Raw genomic sequence first — 14,274 nt, 5'->3', positions numbered from 1 at the left:
AGTTTTAGAAGGATTGTTGTTCTAATAAATGAATAAAAACCACCATAAACAACATTATTAACAGGTAAAAGCACCAGGATAATATAAAGAGTCTGAAAGGTATGGAGGTGTAGGTAAAGCAGAGGTAGATTTGTCTTGTACCATCTGACTGGGAAAGAAGAGCTAAACCTCAACTTAAACAGTCTTTCTAGGAAGTCATTTCTGTCTTCTAATGTTGTATTAAGAACTGAGCTAAAAATATGACATTCTAAAATAAAATTCTGCATGTATAAGAAATAAGTGACATTATATATAATCTATTAGTCAAAGGACTGGATGGTTACAGTTTATTATGGCATAATTCAGACTTTGAGACATATCAAGTAGTATTAGATGTTCATTAATCATAAAGTCTATTCAAAAGATGAAAACTGAAAGGCTTTAACAGGAAAAAAATCCAAAATGCTGTATTCAGCTATTTGAAGTGAAGATAACTGAAACTTGACAGACTACTCAAATGATCTGTTAAAGGAAGTACAGAGAGCTTCAGTACGATTTTATGTATGCTTATCCATATATGAATGGCACTGAGCAGCCAGGAAACCCAAAGCTAGCCAGCCTGCTACCCATTAAATATGTTTTTTTCTAAAGCCCCACAAACTGAAACCATGAAAATATTTTGATTTTTCCACATATAGGGGAATATGTTTTGGAAGTGCCCAAACATCTTTTCTTTCGTTATCAAGCCTTTTCATCAAGAGTTCCATAGAAGTTCCTGCCCTCCACCTCATGCAATAACCTGCCTTCCCACCATCTGGATCTACTGGGTTTCCTACTACCCTGCTTCTTCTGTAGTTCCTCTCCTAACCCAGCATTCCTTCCCTATTGTCACTGACAAACTGCAGCTCTGCCCATGTAATGATCACGGTCTGTGGGATATAAAAACACACATCAGTTGCAGTGCTCGCCACAGAGCATATACACATCTCCTCTCCCTCCAATTACATTTCTCCCTAGTTTCTTGATATTGTTAAGGTCTTATTTCTTTGCTAAACAGCCCTTACAAATTTCCCCAGTCTGCTCCAAATTGTCACAACTCCTCTTCTCCTCTCCTGCAGGGATAAGGCATCCTATTTAGGGAAAGCATGCTGAGCTTTGCAGTCCAAATACCAGTTAGAGAGAGAGAAATCTAAGGAAAATACTTTCCCCCCCACCCCTATAACTTACAGAAAAGAAGCAGCAGTCCACATTTTTCAGGTGTTTAAATGTACTTTCATGAGCTTATTACAGGACTTTGCCTCCTCTGATAGTCATGTCAGATTTTTTGTTCACAGAATTCCAATATACCATTATGACATTATCTGTTAGATATAAATGTGAGGTAGAGGCGTTTTAGTGTATTCATCAAATCTATTTGAGATTTCTAATATCTCTCCAATTACCTGATATGTAATTGAACTTGCTTCATGATAGGCACTCAATAATAGGATTTAGGGATAGATGACCATTAAATAGCTCAGATTGCATTTGATCTGCTAGTCCAAAGAATAAAAGAAGCCCGGTGTTCTCATTCACAGTTGCCATCTGCTATTGTGCAAAATGAAATATTTGGTTCCATGAAAGCACACGTTTACAATTCAATGTACAGGTGTTAGGTGACTATTCTGGATGGAAAAGGGCGTCCATGTCAGAATCTGTATAACTGCAATGCAAAGAGGAACTAGGCAGATCATGTAGAACATGGCATCATGGAGTCCTAGAAACAAACTGGGAGAAAAGTCCAAATTTTTACAATGTACAATTTCAACAATCATTGCAAAGCAAAAGCTACTGAAGTACATAGCTACCAGAATTTTGTTTATTTACCACAGATGAGCAAAGCAATAAGCACACTGCCTTTTGCATGCTTGTTGTTTCTGCTTTCAATTAATAAGCCAGGAACACCCCATTCATGGGTTGTTTCGTAACATGCAAACCCAGAAACCCAAGTAGTTTATGAGTTAAAATATCCAGAGTTGATCCAACAACAACCATGGGCAATTGTTGGGTTAACTCTGAGTTGTTTAACTCATAAGCAATCCATAGTTTCTAGGTTTGCACATCATGTAACAACCCAGGAATGGGTTGTTGCTGGGTTATCAATTGAAAGCAGAAATGATGAGTGCACAGGAGGCAGTGCAATCTTCACTTTGTTCATCTCTGGCAATTCCTGAGTTAAACAATCCAGGAATTGCAGTGTGACTTGCAAACCAGGCTGCTGTGTTCTCCCATTTGTTTTCATGAATAATCTGAAAAACGAATAGCAATGTACTATAAACAGATCATGGATTATTTGAATGCATAATGTACAAAAAAAATTTAAACAGCCATGTTTAACCTATTTTATAGAAGCATTTTTGCTATTCTGTAGTACACACTGAGTTGTCTACACACGTCCTGAGAAATTGTGTGTGTCATTCATTTTTATAAAATTTAACAAAGGATGCAGCGTTCTCTGGAGGTGAAGATCTCTGCAATACTGAAGCTGATGAAATGATCCTAGTTAAAGTTACGTTTCAAGAAATTGCCTTTTCTGCATGATCAATCAGGTCTGTTTGGCACTATACTCATGCAAAAAAGTATGTGGAAAATCTAGGAATCAGACACAGAACTATTTTTCAGTTGTTGTCACCACGGGAATCATTGGATAATATCCAATGTTAGTTCTACATAGAGTAGACCCACTGAAATGAATGAGACATCAGTTAGTCATACCTACCTAATTTCAAGGGATCTACCCTACATAGGACTAACATTGGATACTACTGATTATGACCCTGTTTGTGCACAGTTCAATTCACATTTCATGTGATGTTTTCAAGGACAGGCTGTTCTGATTCCATGGGGAAGGTAATTAGCCTTACATGAACCAGTCATGTAAGTCATGTACTAAACACTTAATGGTTTAGTAGGGTGACCATATGAAAAGGACAGGGCTCCTGTATCTTTAACAGTTGCATAGAAAAGGGAATTTCAGCAGGTGTCATTTGCATATAATAATAATAATAATAATAATAATAATAATAATAATAATAATAATAATAATAATAATAATATTTCTTACCCGCCTCTCCCTTTGAATCGAGGCGGGGAACAACATTAGTACAGAATCAATACATCTTAAAAATTCTTGATTTTACATTGATCTGGATAGGCCTGCCGGAAAAGGCTAGTCTTTAAAGCTGCCTTAAAATCACAGAGTTAATTTTACAAATCTCCTCCGGAAAGCCATTCCACAATCTGGGGGCGAGAGAAGAAATGGTCCTCTGGGAAACTGATGTCAGCCTAGTTTTAGCTGACTGAAGTAAGTTCACCCCAGAGGACCTGAGTGTGCAGAAGAAATTGTATGGGAGAAGGCGATCCCGCAGGTAACCTGGAACCAAACCATTTAGGGCTTTAAAGGTAATGACCAATACTTTGTACTTTGCCCGGAAACTAATTGGCAGCCAGTGGAGTGATTTTAATGTTGGGGTAATATGCTCACCCCTAGATGTACTGGTGACCAACCTGGCTGCCATATTTTGAACTAGTTGAAGTTTCCGAACTAGGTACAATGGTAGCCCTATATAGAGCGCATTGCAGAAGTTAAGCCTTGAGGTTACTAGCGCGTGCACTACTGTCTTTAGGTCTTCTGACTCTAAGAAGGGGCACAGCTGGCGTATCAGCTGAAGCTGATAGTAGGCACTCCTGGCCTACTATCCTGGCCTACTATCTGGGCTGTCATTTGGAGTGATGGATCCAGGAGCACCCTCAAACTGCAAACACAGTCTTTCAGGGGGAGTGTAACCCCATCCAGAACTGGTTGACACACCTCCAAACCTAAGTCAGAGCCCTTGACTGCAAGCACCTCTGTTTTGTCTGGATTCAGCTTCAGTTTGTTTTTCCTCATCCAGCTCATTAACACCTCCAAGCATTCATTCAGAGGAGACACACTATCCTTAGCTGATGCTGTTATTGAAGGCATAGAGAAATATATTTGGGTGTCATCAGCATACTGATTGCACCCCGCCCCATGCCTCCGGATGATCTCTCCCAACAGTTTCATGTAGATGTTAAACAGCATTGGGGATAGGATGGCACCTTGTGGTACGCCATACAACAGCTCCTTTTTTGAGGAGCAACTATCGCCAAGCATCACCATCCGGATTCTACCTGAGAGGTAGGACCGCAACCACCGGAGCACAGTGCCCCCGATTCCCAAACCCCTCAAGCGTTCCAGAAGGATGCCATGGCCGATGGTATCGAAAGCCGCTGAAAGGTCCAAAAGTACCAGCAGGGACACACTCCCCCTGTCAATACTCATGCGGAGATTGTCCACTAAGGCGACCATAGCTGTCTCAACTCCGTATCCCGCCCTAAAGCCGGTTTGAAATGGGTCTAGAAAATCTGTATCATCCAAGACTGCTTGGAGTTGGAAGGCAAGTGCCCTCTCAATCACCTTGCCCAAAAATGGAAGATTTGATACCGGTCTGTAATTATTAAGGTCCAGGGAGGGCTTTTTTAGAAGCGGACGTACCAGTGCTTCTTTTAAACATGGTAGAAAACTCCCCTCCCTGAGAGATGCATTAATAATATGTTGTAGTCTAACTGCATCTCCTCCCTGGGCGACCAGCCAAGAAGGACAGGGATCCTTACTCGTCCAAGCAGCTTGTCCACATCATCAGTACTCACCAACTGAAACTGATCCAGTGTAATCCTACTCACGGAGTTGCTGGACACTTCATCTTCTATATTAGAGTGACCAGATTTAAAAGAGGGCAGGGCACCTGCAGCTTTAATTGTTGTGATGAAGAGGAAATTTCATCAGGTTCTCCATATATACAAATGACACCTGTTGAAATTCCCCTTTCTATGCAACTGTTAAAGATACAGGAGCCCTGCCCTCCTTTTCATAGGGTCACTCTAGGTTTAGAAGCAATTGCAAAACCTGCTATATACTTAAAACAAATCCCTTATATATAAGGTATAGGAACAATAACGTCTTAAATAACAATCTGTCACTTACCTTGGATCTGGCTGAGCAACATTGCCATTCAGATTTGCATAACCAAATTGATTGAGTATTGTAACCACAAGCATAGGGGCTAAAGACTGGGCTGGCTTTGTAAATAGGGCATTTGTTCCAAAAACCATGGAGGAAAGTGGTGATCTGAAAAGTTAAGAAGAGATCTGTGACATGGTATATTAATATAAATATGTTGCAAGCTATGGTTTTAAACTGTAAATCAAGTGGTTCTGCAGAAAAACGGATACATACATGTAGTGTCGGGTAAGCAAAGGGTAAATACTGATCTATTGGTAGCTCTCTGAGTAATTTGCAGTAGATCAATGATTTCTGACTCCCAATTATTTAAAAACAACAACAACTAAATTACTTCCTTATGCCTTACATTATGCTGAAATATAGAAAGGTTGGGATGACCAGTAGCAGATTTTTATGTGGAAGGACTGATGTGAGTGATGTTCAGTACTGTTACCCATACAAATTATTGAATTCAGAATTTCTTTTAAGTGCATATATTTTGCATCAGGCTCCAGCTGGTGAATCTCAGGCTTCTAGTAAAGAAAAAAGTAGATCCAAGAAGCCTCACGTCTGCCCACCACTGTAGTAAGTAAACTAACCAACATGCATGCTGGCATGTGCAACTTACTATGTTTAGAAACAGTGGTTCAACTCTCAATCAGAATGAAAACAATGCATTAAACAGCCAGTTATATTTTGGTGATTTGATCAACTAACTTTCATTACCAATTTGACTATAGAATGTGCCATGGACTCCCTGTCTCCTTCCTCACCCTGCTTCGTACCCGTCTTCATTTCTGGGTGTCCTCTAACCACAGTTTGCTATGATGTCCGAATCGTACATGCTAATCTCCAAACCATGATCTGTAGTGAGTTTGCAAATCATGGTTTGGAGGTTAGTGCTAGTCACAGTTTTCCCAATCTAAACTATAATTAGAGGAAACCCAGAAACAGTAGAGGGAATTGGCATATGAAAAGGGAGGATTGAGGATTGAGCGTGTGAGTCTATGTCATGGTCCTGATACTACAAAGCAGTTTGAAGAATTATCTGAATGACCCTTTGTTTCATGTTTCAGTGTTAGAATCTATATACACAATGACAGGGAAATAGTATCTTCTTGCAGAAAATTAGCTCCCTACAATTACCTATTTTGCTTTAAGAAATATGATGTGGTTGGTCCTAACCTCATAAAATGAGAAGCAAAGATTATCATAGTTTCTATAGGGCTTCATCCATATATAATTTATTGGATTTTACCAATAGTAAAATGGACTTATCAAACATAAGCGAAAAATAAGTCAACATTATTGGGTAGGCAGTATACAAAAAAAAATACTCACTTCCGTTTATGTTTCTTTAAATCTGCATCAATAATATCAGCCAAAGGCAAATTAAATAGACTGAAGGAAGCTTGAACAATTACCCTAAAGAAATAAAGAATACTTAGATATTTATTACCCTAGACAAATAACAAGTATATACTAACAGTGCAATCTTGGGCATGTCAACTCAAAAGTAAGCCCTACTGAATTAACCAGGGCTCACCCACAAGTAGTACAGTAAAACAGCTATTTGGGCAGAGATCCCAACTCAACCACTGCTTTACTGCCACTATTGGCAACAGTAAAATAGTGATCCAGGCTGCTTCAAGGTAGCTCAGCCACCCTGACCTGACCACTGCTTTACCACCGCTAGTAGTAAAGTAGTAAACCCGCCGGTGCACTGTGCTGTCAGTCTGCTGCCATGTTTTTTCAGCAGTGGAGGATGGGGTTCCTGGAGGGCTGACCGCAGCCCACATATTTTTTTTGCATCCTTGCTTTAAGGCAGGAGAGCCCACTGAAGGCATCTTGCTCAGCCTCCAATGCAAACCTGCAGCCTGAAACCTCTGGGCAATAAAAAAATATAGCTTTGAATCTTGGCTTAAATATCTTCATTCCAAAAATGGAAGATACATATTTACTTACATGTTTGCTGTGAGATAAATAGCCAGGAGGTAGTAGTGTTCTGGGCCTAGAACGAACATGATAGCTGCAGCTATTCCTTCCAAATAGAAGGAAAATAAGACAACCTTATAGTAACCAACTTTCCTCAACAAAGCATGACTGATGAGCACAAGGCACTGAAATAGAAAAGAAAGTTATTATGCTATATACAATGCTGCAGCCCTACCAAAAAGACTGTAAATATTTGTAGTGTGACATGGTCTGGGCTTTAATAATTAAAACACACACACATCGAAATGTCACTTGCAAGCACCTTTCTGCAACTTAATAACATAGGAATTGTACTAGTAGAACAGCTTATTGATTTATCCAGTATAATACTCTAAATGATGACAATGGCTTCAAGCTGGTGTTTTACAAAGGTAGCCTTATTTCTTCTCCACCCAACCTTTCCTACAGAAACATTTGCATATAAAAATATTTTTAACTTGCCTTTCTGACCCAGTGGGCCCTCTAAGTTGGAGAAAATGATCATAAAACACACACACATAACATTAACAAACAAAAAGCAATGTCACAATAAACATATTTTCAAAAATAGCAAAAGAAACAATATAGGACATATGTAAGACCAAAATTCTGGGCAGTAACCCAATGAGCTTGATAGGCTTTAGTTCTAAATAATTTATTTATTTATTACATTTTTATACCGCCCAATAGCCAGAGCTCTCTGGGCGGTTCACCATGCTTAAGGTTTGGCTGCATGTCTGTTATGCGCTAACTAAACATCCAGTTAAGATAAAATACTAGGAATGGAAGCAATACAACTCCAGCTGACTTCTCTGGGATTCAAGTTGTTCCACCAAACACTATGGCTTGAGTAGGCTACAAGAGAAGTCAGTGGTTTTTTTGGTCCAATATCCTATTTAAAATATTGTTCAATGTTTCTTCCCATTTATGCTTTAATTACTGGCCTAAACAAAAATATTGCTATTTAGTTTGGAACTATGATGTTTCCATGCACAATTTATTCTTGCCATATCAAGGGACCTTTGCAGATAGCAAAGCTATTCTTGTCATACCTAAAATATGAATATATGGTATCATCAAAAATGTATTAAAATGCGTGTCATAAAATGTCATCGGCACATCATAGCTCACAATGCTGACAGCTGAGGCTGTCGGTACACCCTGTCTATTGCATCTATATTTTTTGGTGAACCACAGGATATAACAGAAATCCATCATCATTTCAAAACGTGAAAGATTGTCAAAATGTCAAGAAATACTTTTGTAAGCCGCCGTGAGAGCCTTTTTTGGCTGAATGACGGCATAAAAATTCTTAAATAAATAAAATAAAAATAAGATAAATATTTCTTGCACACAGAATTTCACACACACATAGCACTAACTCCCATTCCTGCCACACCTGTGTCTAACCAACGGCTACACACAACTGCTTTAGAGTCTGGCGTATCTTGTCATGAGCTGTTATATTCAATGCTACAGAGTGCACATGTTTAAAATAGATGACTCATGTAAATATAGCAGCTTTCTGTGTTGGTTTACATGCAGCAACTGATGTAAAAGGCTTAATATACAGGTATTAATTAAGGGTGCTGGATAAACAAAAGCCTCTGAACTCGGAGACGTATATCCAATGCAGAGTGGGAGGTGCTTTGTGCGTCTCCTGGTCTGCATTTTAGCTAGACAGGCAATTTCGCCCATCTAGCGGAGGCTTCAGGAAGGGAGAGGGAAGGAGGCTGGGGATGGCTAGGGAATATCTCACATTCCCACATCCCAAGGCTCCTCTCTCCTCCCCGCCCCTCTTCAGCTCCTGTGAGCTCGCTTGGTTTTACTTTTAAATACACATGCTTAGGATTTGGCTGAATGTCCGTTATGCACTAGCTAAACATTCAGTTAAGATGAAACACTAGGAATGAAAACAATGTAACTCCAGCTGACTTCTCTGAGATTCAAGTTGATCTACCAAACACTACAGCGAGCTCATAAGAGCAGCCAGTGTGGTTCTCTCCATGGCGGCTGCGAAAGAGCAGGGAGTAGGATTTCCTGGCTCTGAACCTGGAGCCAGGAAACCAAAATATCCTCTGTTCCCGAGTTGCTGTATAGGGGGCATAGGATTGCTCTCTAACATCCAATTCATCACTAAATCTCCCAGCCCTAGAGAAGCCAGTTTTGCAATTGACAACAATTGCTCTGAATGCAATGGAACTGACTTACCTGCCATTCAGATCTCTAGAATATGTGATCTCTAGAAACTTCTTCTTAAGAATTGTCCATCTAATGCAGTTTCTTCCAGTTTTGTATCAACTTTACATAGAAGTACCGAAAAGCTTTGGGTCAATTAATGAAAGGCGGGTGGGAACCTTAACAGATTTTTTTTTTTACTTTTATTCACTACATCCTGACCTTCACCTCATTCAAAGCAATATAAAGTCTAACATTATTAGAAACATTTCTTGGTAGGTATATATTGTATTGGAGTTATTTGTGTTTGTGGGCAAGTGGAAGCAATCTTCTGCTTTCATAAAACCGGATGTGGAGAAGTTAAATTACATTGGCACGAATTAGTACTGCCAAAGATTTGCTCTGAAATATGATAAAGGTTTTCTGCAAGATAATGCATAATCATTCTTGGCAAGCAGTGTAAGCAAATCACTTTAAATTTGCATAGAATCAGCACATTTTCCTTTTAAGAGAAAAGAAGTGGTTTTCTGCCTACCTGAGGACAAATAAAACCTGCGCCGTACATGATACTTCTGATAGAGGAGGAAAGAATGTCCTTAGGGATGAGGTTATCTGCAAAGATCATCATGAAATTGCTGCAAAACGCCAAGTGGAAGACTTGAAAGAAGTTCATCATCACAAAAAGCAAAAAATTCCTCTGAGTCAAGATCTGTTTGGTCAACAGAATCACGGAAGACCAGGAGAGAGAGCTCTCGGCACTTTCTGCAGCAAATCCCTCCATGAGAGTTTCTTTTTCTTCATACTGAGTAGTGCTGTACATTCCAGTGTAACACATACAAGCAGTTGCTACTATTCCTACCACAACCGTAAAGACTTGAAAATAGGTGAATTTCTCCATGTTATCCGAAATTAAGCCACAGAAAAGGATGCTGGTAGATCCAACTAAGGTTGCCACTTGATTATATTTAATAAGCTGGAGCCTACTTTCATGTCTATTTGAAATTTCAGCAAAGAGCGCGCACTGTGCTAGCAAGACAAACGTAAGCAGGCCATCAAAAGCACACAAAGCAATGATAAGATGAAGGCCGCTAAGCCAGTCACCTTCTTCATATTGTTTCCAAGGAAACCAAGGAAGCAGAAAGGCCAAAGCATACAACGGTGCTCCATATAAAATGGAAAATTGACGTTTGGAGCAGCAAGGTACTCTGGAGTTGTCTTGAATGTACCCGAAGAGAGGATCATTAATGGCATTCCATATCATAAAAATAATCTGGGTAAACAACAACAACATATTTTAAAACTTTTAGCCCACTTTAAATGCCTCTGATACAATTGTGCCCTAGGCTTTTATTGAAAACATATCTCTTCACTTGACTTTCCCCCAGCCATGATCTCGCTTTGTAACAACCCCAGGACACTACTCTATGTATATATATATGCTTTTTGTTTGCCTTTATTCCTTTGTAAACTGCTTTGGGATTCGTTTCAAATGAGAAGAGGTATATAAATATTGCCAATAAATAATAATAAATACAGTAAGTTTTAAAGGCTGATTAGGTACTGAGAACAGGTCGTGTTGGTAATTGTCACCTATTATTTGACCCCAATAGTATCTGTTACTAAAAACTCCATCACACTGGGGGTTAACATGTTCCCTACCTTCGCTTCTCCACCTGTGTTTTCGTTCCTGTTACTTCCTCTTTTCAAAAGAGGAAGTACACAATGAGCGCGAGGCCCATTGAGTCCGCTGTTTTAATGGTGCTGCTTCTCCTGCACACAGCAGGAGAGAGCAGCAATTCCGAGTTTAAAAAACATCGGACTTAATGAGGTTTTTTTTTGTCGCGCAAGGAAGGCCAGAAGGCACGCAGGAGGCAGACGACGTCATGTGAGGGACCTGAGCAAACTCTGTGAGTACCCAGTAACAAGCATGCAGTAAAATGCTTGTCGGATGGAGCTTTAACAACAATGGTTGACATTTACTGTACCTGTGCTTGATGGAATGCGGCTTCTGAGATCTTGTACCTGTTTAAAAAGAGCTTAACGTAATAGAAACTGAAGATACTATTCATCATTCCAGCACCTAATGTGGTCATGGAGTATGCCAGGGCATTAGGATGAATTTTTGAAAAAATCTTCATTTTTTCGTGATAGTTTTCCTTTTTCCTAGGAGAGAAAAAAATTAACACACTAATAAAGTAGTTACACTTGGTAATTCCTAAGAAGTTGAGCACTGAAATATATGTAATTCAGTCTTATGCAGAAGTAAATCCCACTTTCAACAGTAATAATGTGTAGAGTACTACAGTCCTATGATTGTTTACTTGGAAATAAATCCTACTGAGTTTAGTGTGCTCTATGTCTCTAGTTACATGTTTCAGAGAGAATCCTATGGCCCCGAGATAGTGAGGGTGTGTGTGCATAGGATAGTTCGGATTCCTGGATCCAAGGTTGAAGACAGCGCTCCGAGGTGGGATCCGGGCATCCGTATTCCCCACCCTGTCCCCCTCGCAGCAAGGATGGAGAGAACTGTGTCAGATGCCCCTCCGAGGTCCCAAAGGCAACCTTGGAGGAAAGGGAAAGGGGTCATGCCGGTGGGTGGGGAGGGTCAGCTTATGGCATATCCCTAGGCCTCCCAAGCCTCAGTCCCCCTTCCGTAATGCCTCAGCTACATGGACAAAAACGCCCGTCTAGCCAAATTGCAGAGCGGGAGGCAAAGACTGCTTTGGGATTTGTTTCAAATGAGAAAAGGTACATACATATTGCTTACAAATATATTAAGTTGCTAAGGATTCTAGCCATATTTGCATTAACAAAAGAAACACATCAGGAATTTTGCCCTTTAAGGCTGCAGCAAAGCATGTAAAACACTAACTTTCTCACAATTTTTAAAATACTATATACAACCACTAAACTATATACAACCACTAATTTAGAAAGCTACAAATGAAGCACAACAGTATATACATATTAATTAGACTGATGTAGTAATTTTGTGGTATTTATTGTGCCTCTGTATAACATTTGATGGAATGTGAAGAGACACGCATAAAACATAACACTGAAACATAATATGCAATGCATTATTGGACATGTGTTGATAATGAACTGATATATGAAAGATACTGTTTTTGACTTTTTTGTGAATTTCAAGTGTGCATGAAGAAAAGATTTTGTTTATAACAACATATTATTTATTACATTTCTATACCGCCCAATAGCCAGAGCTCTTCATGTATTATGAAGCGAGAATCCACTGAGAGTGATTCATATTTCTGAAATAAACTAACCACAATTTTGTAAAGAATAAGAGCTGCCATTTAGGAATTTTGTAGTGAAGTGTGCATATAAGTAAGCATCACTATGTTGGATTGTGACTTATGCACTGGAAGTTAGCAGATGGAAGATATAGGGAAAAGTTAAGTTAGTGGAATATATGCAAGGTGTGTTTTTGATCATAAGTTTCTATTTCTTTGGCTGTTGGTGCATGGCAATTTGAATATTTCGCAACTTACAAATCTAAATGCTTCATTTTCAACTCAAACAAAATCTTGCCAGTTAATACCCACTAAATGCATGATGCCTTCTTGAATCAGTGTCTCTGCATGATCCACAAGAGGGCAACATTTTCTCACCTATTTATCCTTGTCTCAGCTTGCTACAATAGCGCCCAACATTTTGTCAAAGATCCAATGCACACAAGCAAATACGAGACGTGTAATTGAACCCTTTGGCATTAGTGGATCCTATATACTCCCTAAGCACAATTATTTCCACTGCAACAACTGTACTGCCCTTACGGCTCCCTCATTACTCTTGGCAGGAACCATGATCAGGTGGAATATGTGGTATACAATCTGTGCAACCTCTGCGTTGTTTTGTAGTTAACAACCCATCATTATTATTAATATTATTATTATTTATTTATATAGCACCATCAATGTACATGGTGCTGTACAGATTACACAGTAAATAGCAAGACCCTGCCGCATAGGCTTACAATTATTATTGTATTCATTAAACCATAATCATTAATCATAATCATTAAACCATAGCACACATCCACATGTAACAACAACCCACCATTTAATGCATAATCAAGCCCATACTCTGGCTTGTCATTACATGCCAACCAGGTCAATTCAGTATGTATCCCGCCCACCCCCAATGTGGATAAAGATATATTAACTTGAGGTTAACACTTCATCCAACTATCCATGAAAGGTTACATAAATTTGTTCCTCTTTTAAGGTGCCACAAGACTCTTTGTTGTTTGTGTTGCAACAGACTAACACAGCTACCCCTCTGAATCCTGTACTCATTTACTTGGGAGTAAGTCCCAGGCTTCCCAGTAAAGATATACAGCCAGGGTTCCTACTAAACATATACAGGGCTGCATTGTTGAACCCGGTTCCAGAGGGTTAGCCCTGTGTCAACCTGTTGCAGAAAAAACAACCCAGAGTCTTGTGGTACCTCAAACTTATTTTGGCTCAAGCTTTTGTGGACACTGTCCACAGCACCTCTAACGAATCAGAGAATGGCCACAAAACCGGGCACCCCAGGACGTTTTGCGGTGGTTGTTTTTGCTGTTAGACAGGCCCGTTCCCATAGTTGTCATGTGTTTCAGGAATGCCATACTACAATACAAGTACTCGGTTACTGTGGTATTTAATTACTCCTTAAGGTAGTGAGAGAGCCCCATCCGGAAGGGCGACTAAACGCGTCTATTTCCTTCTTTCTCCAACCCGTTTACAAACACGTGTTTACTCAGGCGTAAGCCTCCGCAATGGAACTTACTCCCGAGTAAGGGACGGAGAGGACCGCCGCCGCCTCAGCGCCCACCAAGCCCTCCCCGCGCTCCGCCTTTCCCGCCCTAACGCCATCTACCCGCCTTAGCAACCAGCGCCTCACGACCTCTAGCAACGGCCTCAACTGGCGCGTCGCGCGCCCTCTCCCCCCCCCCCGGGGTCTCCCCTCCCGCTGCCCCCCTCAGCTCTCCAGCACTAACCGGCCCTTCCGTCTCGGGCTGCGTAGAAAAACTCGGAGGGCGGGCCTTCGCTTGCCAGGCCCGCCCCTCCGTCTTT

At 40.2% G+C, this 14,274-nt stretch overlaps 1 protein-coding gene across 1 annotated transcript; it reads right to left on the bottom strand.

Moving 5' to 3' along the window:
• Positions 1–309: 309 nt before the first annotated feature.
• On the bottom strand, positions 310–14,231 carry LOC134410010 (transmembrane protein 180-like). Its single transcript, XM_063143045.1, has 7 exons — positions 14,199–14,231; positions 11,179–11,356; positions 9,729–10,463; positions 7,007–7,161; positions 6,383–6,466; positions 5,024–5,167; positions 310–1,746 (listed from the first exon to the last, which is right to left on the bottom strand). The coding sequence occupies exons 2-7, from the start codon at positions 11,329–11,331 to the stop codon at positions 1,617–1,619; spliced, it is 1,401 nt and encodes a 466-aa protein (XP_062999115.1). The 5' UTR covers positions 11,332–11,356; positions 14,199–14,231; the 3' UTR covers positions 310–1,616.
• Between the last annotated feature and the right edge of the window lie 43 nt (positions 14,232–14,274).

This window comes from Elgaria multicarinata, chromosome 17 (assembly GCF_023053635.1).
Source record: "Elgaria multicarinata webbii isolate HBS135686 ecotype San Diego chromosome 17, rElgMul1.1.pri, whole genome shotgun sequence".
Taxonomy (NCBI): Eukaryota; Metazoa; Chordata; class Lepidosauria; order Squamata; family Anguidae; genus Elgaria; species Elgaria multicarinata.
The sequence above is the reverse complement of the archived record's forward strand: the minus strand, read 5'-3'. Positions and strand labels throughout refer to the sequence as shown.